The following is a 22,336-nucleotide window of genomic DNA, read 5'->3' as shown; positions in this document are numbered from 1 at the left end:
TAATAGCTTTAAAAGTATTAAACTTTTCGGAAATGCAAAGGGTGTCCAACACAGCCAAGTTCCAGAAACAAAATCCAGCATCACCGTTTAGTTTGATAGGGATCTTGATATAAGCCGTAAACAAGTATAATCCCAAGCATGTGCACAATTCAATGTTTAGTTTAAGCTGCTATCTGTACCAGACTTTCTAATTTTTTTATTTTTTTTTTAGTTGGGAGGTGGGGGGAGACAATATATATCCCTACCAGACAATATTAAATGCATATATGGAGACTCTTTTTAAGTAAAACACCTACCAATCTAGTCCAGATCTTGAGAAAAATAAGTCCTAGTGCCCAATCTTGGTAGAGAAGGAAAACCGGGCTTTCATCTACAGGCACACGCATTGGCACGATTACCAAAAGCTCAAAGAGAAGACCAATCAACACTGGGATGACAAGGATCTGAAGAACAATCGCAAACATTAAAAAAGGAATAAGAGAGAAGAACAAATATGATGAATAACATGAAATTACTCAGCTAAATTTCTGACCCATAGTGACAGAAGTGCAGAACTCTTCAGTGCAATTCCACACCACTTGCAGATGTGGTTCAACAGAACCCATGCTCTCTGCGCTTTAACATGCTCAATTGTATACCTGGCTCCAGCTATAATGGTCCAGATGACATAACTTCCAATAATGAACGCGTAAAGATCTACAAAGAAAATTACACATGAGTTTCTTTCCAGCAGAGGCAAACTGCAGTTAAAAGCATCAACTACATGTTTTCATATATATATATATATATATATATTTACACGCTAATTGGATGACTTTGACTAGGGGATCATCTAGTAAATTACTTGGCCCATTTCTCGGCATATACTCCTTTCATGAAGTAGTAAGTTGGAATGATGGCTGTATGGGCCATCAATGTTGGATATGCAGGTAGTAGCTTCATATTATACTCCCCATTTTACATACGCTATTGATCTTTGTTACACACGTCAAACACGTTTCATTTGCCTTGAACTTAACAAAGTAAATAAATTTGATGCAAGACTAAATCACATAGGACCTAATCTCAGGATCTGAAATTCTGGCTGGATAGGGAGAAATTCAAGAACTCACAAACCAGGGGCTCGGATGAGCCTGAAATTTTTTACTTGTAGATGGCCAATGATATCCCCAAATCATCTTCCAAATTTGGTTGGATTCTTCCAAGTGGTTAGGAAACCATTCATTTTCTAGAGAAGAACTCAGATGAGGGTTTCACAGGTTTAGGGGAGAAATCCTGCGGCTGCAGGAGGAAGGCCCAGATGGAGCTGCAAGGCTGGTCGAAGATTCCTCTTGGGGGGCTAGAACAAAACCCTAATGGGGGTAGGAGCATGGCTATCTCAGCCTAGGCCTCTCACCCACAGCTATGGAGACTGGTGTTCAACTCCCTCTCCAAGAAACCTAATTTCTTCTGTATTGAATAGAAGAATCTGGCATGTCTTCGAATTAAGCTGCTGGTGGTCCTTGAGTGCTTCAAAAGACTCGGTCTAATCACTCACTCAAATAGGATAAAACAGATTTTAAGAAAAAAGGAAAGGAGAAGAATGGAGTACGGGAATGGCTATCTCAGCCTAGGCCTCTCACCCACAGCTATCTCAGCTGTTGAACATCCTATCTTAGGAATAAGGAGCAACAATGGCTGCAAAATTCATTCATTCAATAATTCTCAATGTGTTACATCAGCTCCTCTAACATGGGAGAAGGTAAAGCCTTACAATTTAAAAAGAAACCAAAATAGAAACTAACATGTAAATAGAAACCAACACCAAAATAAGAAACTCTCAAATTTTGGACTAACTCTACCACTAAAACTAATACCTCGTAAACTAAGAAACAATATACAAGGAAAGGAAACTAAGTAAAAAAGGGAACTTATTCCCAAAGACTCCCCTAAATGCAACAAAAAAAAAAAAAAAAAAAAAAAAAAAAAAAAAACCAAGTTTAAAAAGAAGCAATATTGGGCCAAATCACTGGTCACATGAGTAGTTCACGTGAACAGTATTTTCTGCTATTTACTTTTGTCTTCTTCTTCATGTTTTGATCTACATCAAAACTCCCCTATTTTCTAGATGCTTTTGTAATGCAAGCCTAGTCCAAAAATTAATCCTATTTCAATATCAACGTGATATGGGCTTTTAATTCTTTGGTTTCATTTGTAATGGGCTGCATTATAAGGCCCAACAGTGGGGGTCTAAAGGGGAGCACAAAAATAAATATTTTTATTAATGGTGGACCATTAGAGATTATGATGCAGTTCAGAAGAACAAGGAAAAGCAAACCATGGTTCGAGGACTCGCCAAGACCTCGGTATTTTCTCGGTTTCGTGAATTATCAAGACAAGATGATAGGAGATGTAGAGAACATACCAGAACACGACCAAGATCTTGATTTTGAACCCAGATCTCAGTTTCATATTCAGTCTCGGTTTGACTCGGTCGAATCAGTCACTTGACTATGGGTATAAAGCATTATTTCGACAAGATTCTTGGTGATTTCGTGAAGTTTCAACTATGTTGTGAAGAACACCCCCTCCCAACTTTCATATATGGTGCTTCTTTTTTGCCAAATCACACCTTAACATCAACACTTGGCGCAAGTGGATTGACACTTCAATATCAACACTTGGAGAGTTGGAGTTGCATTTCTTCTCAAGAACACTTGTAGATAAAAAAAAAAATCTCGTGAACTATTTTTCCAAATAAACATGATGAATACTTAGTTGTTGACTATGTGTAATTTTTATATGTGAAGAAGCAATGGTCCCCGAACTATGAATTGATGGAGGCCAAATTCTTTTTTTTCTCTGTTCTTAAATTATTTTACTTTTACTTGAATTATATGCATTCCAATAATACTAGATATTGTGTGGAATAGCCTAGGATAGACCTCACCTATGCCATAGACTACCAACCTAGGGTCCGAAGTCAAAGTATCATTTTGGGTTTGATTTTCAAAAACCTAATGTTTCAATTGTGTTTAGAAGATATAAAATAGGTTGGATGACAAATTTCAAAGGCCAACTGGCTATATGGCCACTGAAATCCATCCCCGGATCTTCCTGTCAAAAAATATCAGGTTTTGCTGAGATCTCAGTATAACTCGGTTTCAAACCTGACCTGTGTGTCCATTGGGTTATATAGCTATGGGCTAATATTTGAATCCTATACGGGATTAGTGTTAATTCTATTTTAGCAAGTTAAATTTTTTATTTTAGTAGTTTTTCTAGGAAGCTGGACAGGTGTCCTATATTCCAGACCCTAGTTTCTATTTTCCTAAAGTTCCAGAATAGTTCCTATTTTGCAGAAGACTTAAATTGTAAAGGATTCTCCCTACCATAAATAGGGGTTTCCTACTTTGCGTATTTCATCGAAGTTACATATAAAGAGTATGGGATCACACTACTCCAACGATTTTAACAATTTATCAAGCTTATGCATACTGACTTCTGTGAAATTCAGAACTCCTTTGTTGTGAGATGCAATGAAGCACTTGGTGAGATGCCAAGTTGTACCAGTGAGATTCTAGTCAAGTTCTAGGTGGAAGCCTGATGTAGAGGTTAGTTTAGACAAGAACCAACTCTACAGGAGGATCACTACACTGATGTCCAGCAATTAAATCACTTCTTTGAACGATCTTCAACAGAAAATTAAAACTGAAAAATAGAGAAGAAGGGAGCAGGGGATAGGGAAGGGGGATAGAGGACTATCTCAGTCTTGGGCCTCTCACTCATGGCATCTCACCGGTTCACGGCCTCTCACCGTCACTCCATATCGCAGCTCTCAAAGCTACAGCATAAGCCATTCTTTTTTTTTTTTTTTTTTTTTTTTTTTCAATCATTGGGGCTGGTCTTCCTAAGTAACCGATTACATAATTCTAGAACTTTCCCTAATTAAAACAATGACAAAGCAAAGGAATCCTAATCTAATTAACTAACACAAAGAATCATAGAAAAGGAATCTACTAAGCCTATAAAAGAGAAACTAATCTCTAGTCAATAAATAGAAAACGACAGTTCATCATCCTTTGAAGAAGCCTCCCACGCAATGGTCTGAACGTGTCCTTCAATTCAACCTCCACCAGCTGGCCATGGGGCCCACATGATTTGGACATTAGCAAGGGAATCTGGGAAGTATATCTCTATTAAACTGCAGGCCGATACTCTATCCAAATCTGGAAACTAAAATCCTTCCTTAAATCAGAAATATCTACCTTAAAATCAGCAAGTCAAAGACTATATAAATCTGGGAATCGATTCCCTCTGTATGCTAGTCAATATCCTCTTTATTCGGAAATAAGTCATATTTTATGCTTCAGTAAAATATAAATCTGTCCCAAGAACCTGACCACATCTGACCAGGCTATCTCTCACAGCAGTTGAATCCCACAACTGGTCTGGACTGGTTTTGGCCTTGCTTCTGCAATCTACATCAAAGCCTAGTTCATATCTTTCTTCTTATTCCATTAACAGTCAGATTACTCCAATAGTTACATCCTGCATAAATCAGTTTATCTCCCTTTTCTGTTTAGATTTTGACTTGCTATTCTGTTCATTGATTCCTAGTTGCCTTGTTCTCAGTTTCAGAATTCATTCTAGTACAGGAACAACCACCACATCAGTCCATTAAATCCTTAGCAGCAACAGCATTTTGTTTTCTCTTATGGTGACCTGCAGCACTACTTACATGCTCAATTTATATTTTCCTTGTGCTTTCTATTTCTATTCCTTCTTATTTTGTCTCCTGAGTTACTAATTTCATTACCTACTTTCGATTTTTGTTTTTACTTGCTATTCTTCACTTTAGTTGCTGTTTTCTATTGTTTATAATCCTAAGTTTCTAGTTTTTAGCAACTTTCTGATGGGGTAGCCTTAGGTAGAAGAGGGAAAATCGCACAAGAGGGAGAAGGGGAATCACACAACACATGAATTCACTAATTCTAAATAAAATTAACTCTAATCTCAAACATTCCGTTTATGCAAGTATTTAAAAGAAATTAAAATAACTCTCCTACTTAGGCTCTAACACTGAAATTGACTCCTACTTAAGACTCCCAAAAAGATTCCTACTCTCTATCTCCTACGTATCCTACCCAAAGACAAACATGAGAAAATAAAAACATAATATAAAACTAACTACTTCCAACCCTTGTAGGACCAAAAACCCTGGTTGGACCGGTTCTTCTTGGCTCTTAGCTTCCAAAGCCGGTCATACTGGTCCAACCAAGTAAGTGCAGCTATATCTGCATCAACTCTCCTCTTCTGAAAAGAACTCGACTCCTTCTAGTTTGGATGAGATCCAAGAATGTCGTCAGAGTCAATGTGCTTGATGAGAAAAGTTCCAACTATCCTCTTGAGCTTGAGCGGGGGAAGATTTTATGTTTTAAGGAACTTCATCTCAAGGCCACCATGCTGAAAAGAGTATGCATTCTCATATCCACAGTACTTGGCTTTCTTGTCAAACAACCATGGGTGCCCCAAAAGAATGTGACAGACTTTCAGAGGGAAAACATCATACTAAACCTGATCAATCAGTCCACTAATGGAATACGTGAGCAAACACCTTTCATGAATTTTCAGATTATTGTTGTTCACCCACCCAACCGTGTGTGGGTTCGGATGAGGCTCAGTTTTCAGACCCAACTTGCGAACAGCATCTTCAGCAACAACATTGGTACAAATATCAGATCAATCACCATATTACACAAGCTATCATTGCATCGCACCCTAGTCTAAAAGATACTGTTACGACGCCAATCGTCTTCCTCGGGAATCTTCTGTGTAGTCAAAAGATGACAGATCACATAGAACTGTTGAGGCTCACCATCATTGTCACCATCATTGTCACCATCATTGATCTCATTAGGGTCATGATCACATTCAGCCTCCAGATTTACTGTACCTATTTTCGGTTGCTCTTTTGGTGCATAGCGTATAAAATTGTCCTTGTCAATGTATGCTAACAACCGGTTAGGACATTGGTTAGCTAGATGCCTGTACCCCTTGCATGAGAAACATTGAATAGCCTATTTTTGAAATACTGAGTTCTTGTCATAACCACTGACGTGAGGAGTATGGATGATTAGGCCGTGAAGATGACATGTATGAATCACGTCGAGGTGGAGAATACGGCCGGCTAGGTCGTGAAGATGACATAGATGTAGCACTAGCCTGTGGTCTGCTGATCGACTTTTCCTACGGGGATGATTATGGCTAAATAGAACTAGAACCCCTAGGAAAAGCATCTGTAAATGGCCTCTAGTTGTATGGACGTTTCAGACTTTCCTCAACCTGATATGCTACTTGTACGGCATCTTCCATTGTAGGCAATCGGCTAGATGCAATGGCAACACTAAGTTGAGGGTGCAAACCACTGCAGAATTGTACTACCAATACTTCTTCATCCCACTCAAAATCAGAACAAGTGGCCAAATAATAAAATCTAGCAACATACTCTTCAACAGTCAAATTCTCCTGTTTCAACTGTGCAAACCTGAGATGCATGCGTTGCTTGTAATCAGAAGGCAAGAATCTCCGGTTCATGACTTCATGCATTTCAGCCCAAGTAGTGACTAAACTAATACCTCGGGTTCGGTTCTATTGTTATTGCTTGATCCACCAGACTCAAGCCATGCCTTTCAGTTTTGCCTCTGCAAATAGGATCTTTCGGGCCTCAGTCAACCTGTACCATTTGAAGTATGTCTTTAAGCTATGAATCCAGTCAAGGTACAGTTCTGGATTGTTGTCTCCATAAAAATCAATGACATCCAATCATGTTGCTCTTTCTGCTCCATCATCATATCTACCAGTTCCATATGGTGGTGGTGGCAGTGTATGATGTGGTGGCGATGGTGGTAGTGGTGGTGACAGATCCTGTGGAGTGGAGTTGGAAGAATCCCCATATTGAATGGGACTCTCTCCTTTATCTGCTGCCGCCAAACGATCAATAGAAGCTTGCATGGATCACATCATTGTCTTAAGGGAAGTGACATCAGTAGTCAGAGCTTCAAATTTTGCATCAATTTCTCCCTTATAGGAGTTCAGCTGTTGAACAACTTCATTATTGGCTACCATGGTGGAGATGGGAAAAATTGCACACAAGTATGATGGCAAAAGTAGTAAATAAATGAGGTCTAAAGAGCAATGGCAGAATGGGCAAATAACTCTTTTTTTTTTTACAAGGATGGCAGAACTGTAAATACTGAAATTCAACTTAAGTCACAAGGGGTGTATCACGTGTGGGCAAGGGTATAATTGGAAGTGAATTATAAAAAGAGGGATAACTAGAGATAATGGAGGAATAAAAGGGCAATGTTGGGAAATCAGAAAAAGGAAAGAAAATAACAAGGGAATTCGTAGGGAGGAAGAGTACCGAGAGAAAAGAGGGCTTCTGCTTCTTTCGTGGAGTCAACAACTAGTGATAGAATCGAGGGGAACCAGGTATGTCACCACCGCTCTCTCTCTCTTCTCCGTCTTCTTCTGTGCTTTCTTCTGTCTTTTTCTTCTATTCTTTCTTCCCTGTTCTATGCTTCTTTTTTTTTTTTTTTCTCTCGCAGCTGCTTCTCTTTGACTTTTTTTTTTTTTTTTTTATGTGTTCTCAGTCTCAGTAGAGTCGAAACAGTGAATGGGAAAGGGAAGAATAGAGATGGAAGGAAGAAAGGGAATGGGGATCGAAGGGCTCTGACACCAAGTTGATGGGGTAGCCTTAGGGAGAAGAGGGAAAATCGCACAAGAGGGGGAAGGGGAATCACAAAACACACGAATTCACTAATTCTAAATAAAATTAAATCTAATCTCAAACATTACGTTTATGCAAGTATTTAAAAGAAATTAAAATAACTCTCCTACTTAGACGCTTAATACTAAAATTGACTCCAACTTAGACTCCCAAAACAGATTCCTACTCTTTATCTCCTACGTATCCTATCCAAAGACAAACATGAGAAAATAAAAACATAATATAAAACTAACTACTTCCAACCCTTGTTGGACCAAAAACCCGAGCTGGACCGGTTCTTCTTGGCTCTTAGCTTCCAAAGCCGGTCATACTGGTCCAACCAAGTAAGTGCAGCTATATCTGCATCATTTTCTCTTACCGCAACTCTTTGATTTCTCCCAATCTAACCATTGGATTTATTTTGGAAACCCATTTTCTCAAACCTAATGGGCCTCATGCTTAGATTTGCAACCAAATAAATCATCCTTTGACCAGTTTGTTGATATTGCTATTTTAGAGGGAAACATGTTCTAGATCTTCGTAGGCTATTGGTTTCCCAGTGCTAATACAGATTTTCATGAATTGTGCAAGCCACGTTTTCATTCATTGAAGAGAATTCATACAATGGCTATAACCCTAATTGATAACACAATCTTAAGAGTCTTTGGATTACAATCAAACACTACCAAATATAGCTACATGTGATATGGATTCCTTGTGTAAACATGCAATGTGATCTTGAGGATATTGCATGCAATGAGTATTGGTAAGATAGGAAACCTCAACAGAGGAAATCCGATTGATGCAGTTGGGCGATGGGTCTAGAGAAAGTTTACCTTCCATTTGATTTCCTTTTGGTTTTAGAAACAATTTCTTTTGGTATTATTTAGTTTCTAATTTTAGGTTAGTTTCCATTTTTAATTAGTTACCATTTTTATGCTTGAGTTTTCTTTTATAAGCCATGTAATACTCTAGTAACGAACAGTTTTTTTTGAAGAATTGAATTTTTTGAATGAATGGTATGGCTGCTGAGAACCTTTTTCCCCCTCTGAATTTTTTTAACCTTTTCTCTCCCATTCTCCTGTTTCTTTATTTCTTCTTCCTTATTTCTCCATCTCCATTATCTCCTTTTTTTCCCTTACCCTGTTTTGGGCGACAGTTACAGCCCCACTTTAGAGCATCGATCTCTTTCTCCTTTAAGCTTTTTGGGCTGAGACTATGGTAGAAAGTTCCCTACCAATAGGCGATCAGAATGCTGGAGATTGTTCCTCAAACCATCCTCTATTGAGAGCTGGTGATGCGGATCTGGGTTTCAAAGACTGAAATTGGATCGCTTAGGGCCCTCAAGAATGATAAAATATCTTAATTTAAGGGTTGAGGGCAATCTTGTAATTTCAGAAACCAAACACTTAAAAAAGTGGGAAATAACTAATAGGGGATATTCTGTAATTGCTAAAGTAAGGAAGGAAATAATAGAACACAATTTTCAGAACAAGGGGATTTCTTGTAATTCATAAATAGCTGTCCTTGTAAATTTAGAAAATCACCTCTTTCAACCTTAGGTCACGACAGAGAACAGAAACCAGCAGTAAAATAAGAAACCTCAAGTCGATAGAACTCAGCTGATAGGCCTCGGTTTGGCCTGAAGTTACAAACGAAGGCTCGCAATGATAGGACGACAAGGACTCCAACACCAGAAAACCTCGACAGTTCAGATCTAAACGAGTTTTGAACCTGCAACTGTGCTTGGCGATGGCAGAACTCAGATCCAGGTCTGACTTGGATATCTTCACAGCAACATCAAGCTTTGGAGGAGCTGCTTTGTGGGTTGGTGTCGCCTAGGGGAGGGTTACCTTTGATCAAAGTCTTGGCCAAAACAAGTCTCACAAGAAAGAGATCGATCCACACTTGTGGTGCTGCTAACGTTGCCCAGAAACAGAGTATCCCAGAACAAAATATAACAATAGGAAATAAGAAAGGACTAAACAGCAGAAGAAGGGAAAGGGGCAGAAGAGAAGAAGAGAGAAAATAAGAAAAGAAATAAAAGAAGAATTTCAGAGAGGGATAGGGAAGAGGGAAGCATCCAAGATAGCCATAAGCATCCTTCAATTGATCAATGTTCAAAATAACTTCAAATCTGTCTCTTACTAGTGAATTACACGGCTTATAAAAGAAAACTCAAAGCATCAATATGGTAACTAATTTAAAATGAAAACTAATCTAAAATTATAAGCTAACTAATACCAAAAGAAATTGTTTCTAAAACCAAAAGGAAACCAAATCAAAGTTAAACTTTCCCTAAACCCATCACCCAACAGCATCAGCTAGTCAACCAGTTGCAGGTTCTGGTTCTTCCATCACTGCAAGATCTGGTTGCAAAAGGTGTTGCTCCTCTTTGGTTGCTGTTTCGACGTGTCTTCTTGTTGGAATCACTAGGCCATAGGGTATCCAAGCCTCGCCCAAGTTTTGGGGCTGAACCGATGTGCAGAGAGGGAGTTCTCATCACCGCCATCTCTCTTTGTTTTGCTGCTGGTTCTTGTCTCTGTCGTGAGGTTGAAGACAACCTCATAAAGTGAGTGTTTTAATTTTTTTTTTCTCCTTATTTCCTAAAGTGCCCTTACCTTTTATATTTATTCTGGTTTGGCCTTATTTTAAATTCCTTTTCCTCGTTTGTCCTTGACCATACATTTGGTTTCCACTCAAGTCACTTTTGGTTTTTCCTTTGGTTAAGTCCCACTTAATTACAAAACAGCCATTCTGTTATAAGGTTCTACTTATTACAGATTTGCCATCTTTGGAGATTGGATTCCATTTTACAGTTCTACCACCTTGCTGAGACTCTATTTTAATTAAAAAATACATTGATCATTGCAAGTGAATTATTGAGTGTCCAAGTGGGCCCCTAAGCGATCCGATTTCAGTCCTTGGAATCCGGATCCGCATCACCGATCTTAGGCCGCAGAGCTGAGTGGATACGCTCAATACACCCCCTATGTTGGAGAGCTGGGGATGATCTTCAACTTCTCGCACATAAATGGAAAACGAGCCGTATTGAGCGGCTTGGTAAGGACATTTGCAATCTGATCAGCCGTTGAAATGAACTGGACGGAAGTTGCTTCTTAGCAACCCGATCTCGAACTAAGTGAAAGTTAATTTCAACATGTTTTGTCCTGGCATAGAACATTAGATTCGCAAAGAGGTAAGTAGCCCATATATTGTCACACCAGAGTATGGGAGGGCCCTTAAGAGGAACGCCAAGCTCCGTAAAGAGAGATTCAATCCAAATGAGTTTAGCGGCAGCATCTGCTTAATCCTTGTACTAAGACTCGATGGATGAGCGGGCCACGGTCTTTTGTTTGCTAGAGCTCCATGCGATGAGATTAGACCCAAGGAAGAAAGTGTACCCCCTAGTTGATTTCCTATCATCACCATTACCAACCCAATCAGCATCAGAGAAAGCATGCAATGTGTAAGTGGTAGAACAATCAAGTAAGAGCCCATAGGACTGAGTATGCTTCAAGCATCTCAGAATCTTCTTGACCAAGCCCCAAATGCTCACCTGTGGGGGCATGCATGAACTGGCAAACCCAATTAACTGGAAAGGAGACATCAGGAAGGGTTAAGGTGACATATTGAAGGGCACCCACGATGGAACAGTATAGGGTGGGATCAAAGAACGCCTCACCCCCTGAAACAGATGGCTTTGCAGTCGTAGCCATGGGTGTTAGGAACCCTTTACAATTAAACATTCCTACACACTGTAGTAAATCACCAATATAACAGGCTTGGAAGATTAACAAGCCTTTGGAATGAGGGATGGCCTCAATCCCAAGAAAGAAATGTAATGGACCTAGATCCTTGATGGAGAACTCCTTTGTCAAATGAGTCAGTAAGGTGCTGACTCAATGTTACTTGTGACAAGGATATCATCAACATACATTAACACATATATCAAGTGTTGGCCATTGCGATAAACAAAGAGAGCGCGATCTGCATGGGAGGCAGTGAAACCATAAGTAGAAACTAAGAGAGCCGATTAAACCATGCCTTGGGCACCTCCTTCAACCCATAAAGTGATCGATGCAATTGACAAACATGGTTGGGATGCGTGGAATCAACAACCCCTAAAGGTTGTGTCATGTAAACCTCCTTTGTGAGCAAGCCATGAAGAAAGGCGTTACGAGCGTCCAATCGACGAATGGGCCAGCCATTAGTGACTACAAGAGAAAGGATAGTTCATATTGTCGTTGGTTTAACGACGTGGTTGAAAGTCTATGTAGTCCACAGTCCACACCATATTGCTAATGGAAGCCCTTGGCGACCAAACCAGCTTTGTAACACACCAGTGTACAATCTGCATTTTGCTTGATGCGGTACACCCACTAACACCCAACCAAATTTTGACGAGGATGTGGCGGAACTAAAGACCAAGTGCCATTGCGAATAAGGGCATTAATTTCTTCAGACATGGTAATGCGCCACTCTGGCACCTTGTTTTGCTTGCGAAAAACAAATGGGTTCAGGGGTAGGGTTGGATGGAGTGAAGGTAAGGTGGGCATGGGTCTATTTGGTTCTTGGCCGAAGTTGCATGGCGTGGAGTCGGTGAGAAGTTGGAGAGGGAGGGGGAGGATCATGTATCAGTTGAAGGCCAGTAGGGGCCAATGGTGTACAGCGAGTGGGAGGGCTATACAACTCAGAGAGGGGCCGTGTGTGAAATGGGGGGGAGGGATGGGAATTGGGAGTGGGAGAGGGAACCGTGGTGGGAGAAAAAAGGGATGGGGTAGCGGGACTTGGAGTTGTGCCAGTGGCGGAGATGGAAGAGGTAGCAATGGTGAAGGAGAAATCCTAATAGGAGCAGTAGCACAAGGGCTGGGGGGAGAAGATGGGGATAACGGTGGTCCAAGGATGGATGGAAAGATGAATTCACCGAACAGAATGTGTCGTGCGATGTAAATCTCGTTGGTGACACAATCAAGACAACGGTAATCATGATGAGAAGGGTTATAGCCCAAAAATGCACAGGGAGTGAATCTGTAATGCATTCTATGTCTATTGTAAGGGTGTAAGTAGGGAAACACAAGCACCCAAAACACGAAGAAATGTGTAATCAGGGACTTTGTGATAAACAAGCTAGAAAGGGGAAATATTTTGAGACGCCTTGGAAGGCATACGGTTGATTAGGTAGACAGTCGTATCAAATGTGAAATGCCAATATCGTTGTGGGTCTGAGCCATGAGCCAATAGAGAGTGACTGATCTCAACTATATGGCGGTGGCGGCGTTCAACCAACCCATGTTGCCCATGGGTGTGAGGACAAAAGACTCGATGGGAAATCCCAAGTTTGGAGACAACAGTGGGCATGGATCGATATTCCCCACCCCAATCAGTTTGTATAGCTTTTAATTGACGAGAAAAGTGTCTTTCTACTAAAGATTTAAACTGATGAAAAATAGAGAAATCAGATTTATTAGCTAAAGGATAAAACCATATGAACTCCGAATTATCGTCAGCAAAGATTATAAAGTAGTGATGCCTAGAAATGGAGGGTAGCGGGGAGGGTCCCCAAACATCACTAAACACTAAATCAAGATGAGAACTGCCATGTGAACCAGATAAAGGTAAATGTAGACGGTTGGCCTTGCCAAGTTGACAAGCAGTGGAGACAATATGAAGACGAGAGGGGTGACACGGTAACTTCTGAAGACGCAACGTGTGACAAAGAAGGCATTTGTGCGGGTCACCTAGTCAAGAGTGCCAACTATGCATGGTGGTCCTTTCAGTAATACTGGCAGTGGGAGGGTTGGAATCTAGAGTGTATAGACCACCCCTACTCGATCTGGAGAGAAGGGTCGTTTGGTGCCCTGATCCTTCACAAGAAAATCGGAGGGGTGAAACTCAAAGAATACATTATTGTCCTTTGCAAATTTATGGACAGAAAGTAAAGGCTTAGTGATGGATGGAACATGCAAAACATTGTGTAAGGAAAATGAATGATATGGAGAAGAGAGAGAAGTAGAACCAACATGGAAGATAGGAAGACCCTTATGATTGCCAACGTGAAGGTTATCAGTACCTGAATAGCCATCATAAGACGATAGGGAATTGAGATCCGGTGTCACGTGGTGGGTAGCACCGGTATCAGGGTACCAAGTGAGCGCAATGGAGGGGAATGAGCATGTGTAAGGTGGGTACGGTAGAAGAGGGGTTCTAGTATAATGGCTGGCTGGTTGATGGTTTTGGTAAGAGGGAGGGTAAATAATGGGGTGGGTGGGCAGGCGACAGTAGCAGGTGTCAGCGTCGGGTTTGTTCTCTAGAAAATGGTGCAGTAGAATCGACCCTATTGTGGAGAAGATTGCCCGCCACAACCATGACCATGGCCATGCCCCCCACGACCTTTACTAGACCCACGACTAGAAGAGGTATTGCCAGAGTCTGTAGAGGACGGGGGGGACCACTAAGCGGTATTGGCAGCTAGGGGAGGTACAAGATCAGAAGCATCGGAAACAGACAATTTGTGAAAAGCAAGCATGCTCTCATGGCTGAGGAGGAGATCATGAAGTTCTATGTAGGTAGGCGGGGGAGAGATAGTTAGAACAAAAGGGACGATGTCCTATAGATCGGCCTTTAGAGCACTTAGAACATGATGTTGAAGCTAGCAATTGAAGGGGATCACCGGCAGCAACCAGTTCATCGGCAATGGACTTGGCCATTGGAGGAATAAAGTCACGGATTCGTCACCCTTTTGGCAAGGTTATGCATGCTGAGATGAAGTGACATCAAGCACGTAACGGACGAGAGCCAAAGGTCTTATGGAGATAGGACCAGATTTTAAAGCTGGTTTCTTTGCCAAGGATGAGAGGGACTACATCTTCAGAGAGTGAGGCGAAAAGAAGAGTGACGAGCTGCGCATCCTGTCGCTTCCAAATAAGGGACCCCTACGGATCAGATGGGCAAGGGATCGTGCCTCAAGATGGCCGAACAGATCTTGACCCCTGAGGAAGGGGACAACTTGCTTTTTCCAGATCAGGAAATTGGATGGGGTTAACTTGATCGAGAGAAAGTGATTGATAGAGGGAAAAGAGCGGGTTGAACCACCCGTGAAGGAGCCAACAGGAACAAGAGACGAAGCATCCAAGGCCATGGCAGCAATGGGGAGGAGGAGAACAACCGAACAAGAGGATAAAAGATGCTCAGTGAAGCAAGAAGTAGAGGGAAAAAAAAGGGTTATGGGCATGTGATCTTGATACCATGCTAATACAGATTTTCTTAAATTGTCCAAGCCATGTTTTCATTCATTGAAGAGAATATTTATACAATGGTTATAACCCTAACCAATCACACAATCTTAAAGAGTATTTGGATTACAATCAAACCCCACCAAATATAGCTATATGTGATATGGATTCCCTATGTAGACAAGCAGCATGATCTTGACGATATTGCATGCAATGAGGAGTAATGTAAGATAGGAAACCTCAAGAGAGGATCTCAGTAAGATAGGAAACCTCAAGAGAGGAAATCCGATATTAAGAGGCACGGCTGAGTGGATGCACTCAATACCCAGCATTGGATAATTAGGTAGCCGTTAAATTAGTTTAGTTTTTTATCTAATGGGCAAAAGAACGCTCCCTGGTCACGTGGCCCTTGCGCCCAGACACAGATGGATACAATAAATCCACTCCTGGTGATCCCCATGTGCACCCCCCATTGGCACCCGCAATGGGCTCTGGTGTTGCATGACCAGGGAGTGTTCTTTTCCCCTTGTCTAATAATTGTAGTTATATGGATCTTGTGGGGCCCATCCTTAGCTGTCACAGATAAAACTAGAATAATCCTATAAAATTTAGCCTTTTTTTTTTTTGGGTAGTTTAGCAAGATAAAGAGTCTAATTATATTTTTTTAAGTTAGTTTCCTCATTTAGGGAACTAGATATTTGGTGGATCATTTTTTCTACTAATTTTTTTGGTTCTTCAAAAGAATGGTAACAACCACCCACTCCCCCAAAATCAATAGTTAATGAAAGATGTGTTTTAATGAAAATTGATAGTTAATGAAAGATGTGTTTTAGTGAAAATTGAGAGTTGTGAAAAATTCCTCTCCTATCCCTCTCTTCTCCTCTCTTCTCCTCCCTTCTCTCCTCTTTTTTTCTCAAGTACGTTTCACATTACTATTCACAAGTACTGGTCACAGTACCAAAACAACCCCCTCTTCTCCTCCCTTCTCTCCTCTTTTTTCTCAAGTACTTTTCACATTACTATTCACAAGTACTGTTCACAGTCCCAAAACAACCCCATATCTCTTCTCTTTCTTCTTTTGTTATTCTCTTTCTTTCTTTCTCCATCATAGACTGCTGAAATCAACAAACCAGCAGATTCAATTTCTGATTTATTAAGTAAATATTTCAGATCTGGGCCTATGAAGCAGCCAATCTGATCTTTGATTCCTAATCTGGAATCTAGGTTGGCTGGTTGCATAATTTTTTTTATCAAATGGCCTTTTCTGTCATATTTCCTTAAACGCACAAGAGTGCGGAAATAATATAGAAAGCCCTGCAGGTCAAAACAACTAGTCATGCAACAGCCACAGCCCAAATGCATGGGTATGCGTGTTACAACTGCTTACCTCAAAAGCACAAGCTGTTAAGGGAAACAAAAATGTATATCAACACACCCCCGCACATGAAGACCTGTATACACACAGCCCTGCACGTAGCAAACACTCACAAGGCGAGAAAGTGTTGGGGAACCTCGTTGCACTATCCAGGGATCGGACACTCAACCTCCCTGCTCTGATACATGTTAACCACTTAACCTAAAAGCTTGACCTGTTAAGTAAGATCCAAAGAAGCATAGGAAAGTGTAAGCTAAAAACAATAACTTTGCAAGCAGCTTACCATTACACTTGATTCCATGTGTTATGGGAAGAAGAGGAACAATATTGAATAGTGCACGTCCAAGTGTAATGGGTACAACTATCAAGGCTGAATTGAAAAGAAGCAGCGTCATCCATGCTAACACCAGCAACAGAACAATGCGAAGGACAAAACCATACCTGCGAAGAGTTGAATATGATGATTTCCAGATAGATAGTATAAAATGGGTCTAGAACAAATTAATGTCAATAAGCATAAAAATCCATAGAAGAATTAATTTCAGCAAAGAAATTAACAAAGGCCCAATCAGAAAAGACACCATATAAACTATGGAACCTAGAAAATAAATGTACACTGTTGAACTTAGTGCTATTCCCAAACAGGGAATAGCGCTAAGTAGCGCCTACGACAGGGACAGGATTGTCTTTGTCTCAATTCTCTGGGTCTTTTTGGGTTTTTCCTTCATGTAAGTGGGGGTTCTTTTGTCTTTCTTCTTGACCTAAAGTTATATATACAATAAGAGAACCTGAGATTACATTCACATTGAATTAATCTCAGGTTGCTCTCCATTCTTGAGACTTCCTCTAGTTACTTCATCTTCTTCCTCCTCTCTTCTCTTTTCTTTTTCTTCTTGCTTCTGGTTTTCTGGTTTAGCTACAACTTCTGAAACTGTAACATGGTATCAGAGCTGCTGTAGTTAAATTGATTTGGTTCCGAAGACAAGAAATCTGCTGGTTACGATCTAGAAGCTCTCCTTCTTGGTGTGCAGCCACTCATTGCTGCAACTGCTATTATCTATTCCCTAATGGAGTGATTTACTGTTTGTGAAGATCGACCTTACTATTACTGTTGAAGTGTGTGGCTGGTTGCTTGATGATTTGAAGCCGCCGCCTCTCTTACTCCTATTTTACCCAATCTATATGATGGCGGTCAGGTTTGAGGCTGTTGTTCCTAACTTTTGATCTTAGTTAGTAATGCTTTTGATGTCCGATAGAGTTGATTGATGCCTATATGTGCTTTCTGCTCTATCCAAATATATGTTCAGATCTGATTTGTGGTATGGGATTGTTGGATTGAATGCTAAGATTCAGATCTGAATTGTATTACTACCTGTTTGGATACGTTTATACTCTTGCTTGCTAGTCATTCTACTTGATTGTCATGGCCAGTACTACACCAGCTAGCACTTCTACTGTTTCTTCTACTATTGCTTCTTCTGCATCGGATAATATGAATGTCCAGATCACCTCTATCAAGCTCAAAGGGAACTCGAACTATCTTCTTTGGGCTCAGTCTGTTAAGGTGTATTTGTTGGCAAAAGGCAAACTGAGCTATAGCACCTCTGAGGCTCCTTTGTCTTCTAATGCTAATTATGATAACTGGATGAAGGAGAATGCCTTGATTCTGATCTAGCTGTGGAACAGTATGGAACCAGATGTAGCTGCCAATGTCATGTTCCATTCTACAGCTAAGGGATTGTGGGATGATCTAAAGGAAACATACTCCCAGGAGAAGAACATGACATGGATTTATAACATATATGAGAAGCTATTTCAGTTTCGTCAATTTGACAGATCCCTCTTTGAGTATTACAGTGCCTTTAAGGGAATGGTGGAAGAGCTTAATGTATTCCAGCCTCTAACTACTGATATTGAAAAGCTGAAGGCTCAGCGGAATGAGTTCTTTGTTTCCAAATTTTTTGCCGGTCTAAACAGTGATCTGAAGGCAATGAAGGGCCATCTACTTGCTGGTGATATGGTCCCCACTCTAAATGATGCATTTTCGCGACTACAGCGTATCACCTCCCATTCAAATCTGATCAGACGTCCAGAGATAATTTTGCATTCTTTGCTAACCGTGGTAGCGGTCGCGGTGGCAGTCGCCGTCGCCTTCGCGGTCGTGGAGGACGTGGTCCTACGGGTCGAGGTTCTAGTGGACAATCCTCAGATCGCACAGGTCGCCAGTGTACTTACTGTGGAAAACCTAACCATACTATAGAGATGTGTTGGGCCAAGTATGGCAAGCCAGAGTGGACAACTCAGTTAACCAATCATGCAATGTTCGATGATGGTACTGACACCGTGTCTCCGGCGACTACTACACCTATGCCTTCTTCAGGAGATTCTTCTATTAGTATGCGCGATGACATCAACCAGTTACTCATGTACTTGCACTCTCTTGAGGCCTCTTCTAGTACATCCAATGGTGCCTCCACATCCGCTGCTACCCTTGCTCATGCAGGTACATCAGCCCTTCTTTCCACTACATCTACCTCTTGGATCATTGATTCAGGTGCTTCCGCTCATATGACTGGTAAGTCATCACTTTTTCAGACCTTCTCATCTAGTACTAGTTCTACATCTGTCATTCTTGATAATGGTATATCCACCCCTGTTCTTGGACATGGTACTATTTCACCTACTTCTTCATTGCATTTATCTTTTGTATTACATGTACCTCAATTTCCGTTAAGTCTTCTTTCTGTGAGTCAATTGACTAGATCTCTCAATTACTCAGTAACCTTCGTTCCCTCTCACTGTATTTTTTAGGATCTTCACTCGAGAAAGACGATTAGTGGAGGCGTGAAAAAGGATGGATTGTATTACCTTAACAGTGGCTGTCCTCCCACTTCTGCAGTCGCTACTGTTGTTGGGGATGTCTCTCCATTCCAATGGCACTGCTGTCTAAGACACTTAGCCTTACCTCGATTACAGCTTTTATTTCCTAGCTTTAGATATGTCTCTAGATTAGAGTGTGAGGCCTATGAGTTGGATAAACATCGTCGGGTGTCTTTTCCATCTCGATCAGTGTCTCGTAGTCCGTCGTTTTCATTAGTTCATTCTGATGTATGGGGCCCTTGTAGAGTTAGTAATAGGTTTGGCTTTCGCTATTTTGTTACATTTGTGGATGATCATTCTCGCCTCACGTGGCTTTACATGTTAAAGGACAGATCTGATTTTCTATCTGTGTTTCAAAAATTCTATAATGAAATAAAAACTCAATTTGGCATTTCCATTAAGATTTTTCGTTCTATAATGCTTTAGAATATGCTCAATTCTGACTTTTGTGATACCTATGGCATGATTCATCAGACTAGTTGTGCCTATTCCCCACAGCAAAATGGGGTTGTTGAGCGCAAGAACTGGCACCTCCTTGAGGTAGCTCGAGCTATTATGATTCATATGCATGTTCCTAAGCATTTTTGGAATGATGGGGTTTTAACTGCATGTCATTTGATTAACCGCATGCCTTCTTCTATTCTGTCAAATAGGTCTCCCTTCGCTGTCTTATTTCCTAATCTACCTAGTTTTCCTCTTCCTCCCCGGATTTTTGGGTGTGTGTGCTTTGTTCACAATCTTCACATGCATGTTGATAAGTTGTCTCCACGGGCTACTAAATGTATCTTTCTAGTCTACTCTCGTACCCAAAAAGGGTGTTATGATCCTGTTACTCACAGGAACTTTGTTAGTGCCGATGTGACCTTTTTTGAAGGCACATCATTCTTTTCTCCACAGGTATCTCAACCTACTAAGGAGTGGTCATCTCCCTCTCCTCCACCCATTCCATCTCTAATACCGATTCCTGATACTCTTACTACCAGTGCACCTGTTCCACCTCCTCTACAGGTTTATCAGTGCAGGACGAGAGTTGGACAGTCCAGTGGCGAGGTTATTGATCCGGTTGCAACACATTCACTTCCTCCACCGCTACCTTCCTCTAGTGAAGCTCCTCTTTCTGTTCCATCTGATGACTTACCAATTGCTCGCAGGAAAGGTATACGTTTTTGCACTCAAAAATCCTTGGTTGTATACCTTATTGATAATTTTATGCCTATCCCTCACCTTCCACCTTCTATTCATGGCCTTGCTCTATCTCTCTCTATTATCCTTGTTCCCTGTACTCATACTGAGGCTCTCCGAATTCCTAGATGGAAGGGTGCTATGGATGTAGAAATGGATGCTCTCTTAAGTCGTGGTACCTGAAGTCTGGTAGATTTACCTCCTGGTAAGGACCTGGTGAAATGTCGTTAGGTATACACTGTTAAGTATCATTCTGATGGATCTGTTGAGCGGTTGAAGGCTCATCTAGTTGCCAAGGGGTTTACTCAGACTTATGGTGTTGATTACTTTTAGACCTCCCCGATTGCTAGACTTAATTCTGTTCGTGTTCTTATTTCTCTTGCTATCAACTTTGATTGGCCTTTATTTCAGTTGGACATCAAGAATGCCTTCTTGTATGATAATCTACAGGAGGAAGTTTATATGGAGCAACCTCCCGGGTACGTTGCTCAGGGGAAGAGTACAGGTCGAGTGTGTCGCTTGCACAAAGCGATCTATGGTCTCAAACAATCTCCTCGAGCATGGTTTGATAAGTTCAGTGCTACCATAGTCACTTGTGGGTTTTCTCAGTGTTACTCTGATCACTCTGTGTTTGTTCGCTGCAGGGGTGACAAGCTAGTTGTGTTGGTAGTGTGTGTTGATATCATCCTGACTGGTAATGATGAGGTAAGAATTTCTGAAGTGAAAAGTCATCTCTAGCATCATTTTTAGACAAAGGATTTGGGCCAACTTCATTATTTCCTTAGGATTGAGGTAATCCGGAGCAAGAAAGGGATCAGTCTATCCCAAAAGAAGTATATAGTGGACCTCTTATCTGATACTGGGATGCTTGCATCCAAACCTGTTGATATCCCTATGGATCCTCACCAAAAGTTTGGTGTTGATGATGGTGAACCTCTTCAGGATATACATCAGTACAGAAGTCTGATTGGCAAGCTAATTTACCTTACTGTGACTCGTCCTGACATCTCCTATGCCGTTGGAGTTCCCAGTCAGTTCATGCAGTCTCCTCAGAAGGCTCATTGGGAAGCTATTGTTCGTGTTCTTCGCTATCTAAAGAGGGCCGCTGGCAAAGGGTTAGTTTATCGTCCTAATCGACACATGGATCTAGTTGGCTACTCTGATGCTGATTGGGCTGGCTCCGCTAGTGACCGGAGATCTACCACTGGATATTGTACATTTGTTGGAGGTAATTTGATCACGTGGCGAAGCAAGAAATAGACCACTATTGCCCTGGTCTAGTGCAGAGGCAGAATACAGAGCTATGGCTCATATTACTGCTGAGCTGATGTGGTTGCGTTCGTTACTCTTGGAGTTGGGATTTTCAATAACCAAACCTATGCAGATGCATTGTGACAACCAAGCTGCTGTGTATATTGCTAGCAATCCGGTCTTCCATGACAAGACCAAACATATAGAGGTGGACTGCCACTTTTTTATGTTGTTCCAAAGAAGCTGATTGAGACCCCATTTGTTTCATCAAAGAATCAGTTGGCTGATATGTTCACTAAGTCCTTATTTGCTCCTAGCTTTCGCAGCGGTAGTACCAAGCTGAGCATGGGAGATTTATATGCTCCAGCTTGAGGGAGAGTGTTGAACTTAGTGCTGGGAATAGCGCTAAGTAGCGCCTACGACAGGGACAGGATTGTCCTTGTCTCAATTCTCTGGGTCATATTGGGTTTTTCCTTCATGTAAGTGGGGGTTCTTTTGTCTTTCTTCTTGACCTAAAGTTATATATACAATAAGAGAACCTGAGATTACATTCACATTGAATTAATCTCAGGTTGCTCTCCATTCTTGAGACTTCCTCTGGTTACTTCATCTTCTTCCTCCTCTCTTCTCTTTTCTTTTTCTTCTTGTTTCTGGTTTTCTGGT

General features: G+C 41.1%; 2 protein-coding genes across 2 annotated transcripts in view; one reads left to right on the top strand and one right to left on the bottom strand.

The window, feature by feature from the left end:
• LOC122065853 (probable E3 ubiquitin ligase SUD1) overlaps positions 1-22,336 on the bottom strand; it is a 31,469-nt gene that overhangs the window by 1,702 nt on the left and 7,431 nt on the right. The window contains exons 6-8 of the mRNA XM_042629693.1: positions 16,644-16,801; positions 533-696; positions 297-443 (exon numbers count right to left, since the gene is read on the bottom strand). Coding sequence (XP_042485627.1) covers positions 297-443; positions 533-696; positions 16,644-16,801 — 469 coding nt within the window. The remainder of the gene's footprint in view (positions 1-296; positions 444-532; positions 697-16,643; positions 16,802-22,336) is intronic.
• On the top strand, positions 20,934-21,964 carry LOC122065869 (uncharacterized mitochondrial protein AtMg00810-like). The gene has a single exon (XM_042629694.1). The coding sequence runs from the start codon at positions 21,287-21,289 to the stop codon at positions 21,680-21,682; it is 396 nt and encodes a 131-aa protein (XP_042485628.1). The 5' UTR covers positions 20,934-21,286; the 3' UTR covers positions 21,683-21,964.

Source organism: Macadamia integrifolia, chromosome 2 (genome assembly GCF_013358625.1).
Source record: "Macadamia integrifolia cultivar HAES 741 chromosome 2, SCU_Mint_v3, whole genome shotgun sequence".
Taxonomy (NCBI): Eukaryota; Viridiplantae; Streptophyta; class Magnoliopsida; order Proteales; family Proteaceae; genus Macadamia; species Macadamia integrifolia.
The sequence above is the reverse complement of the archived record's forward strand: the minus strand, read 5'-3'. Positions and strand labels throughout refer to the sequence as shown.

What these genes read in the sequence shown, in the direction of transcription:
- LOC122065869 (XM_042629694.1), top strand. Translation starts at nt 21,287, where the DNA reads ATGCTTGCATCCAAACCTGTTGATATCCCTATGGATCCTCACCAAAAG.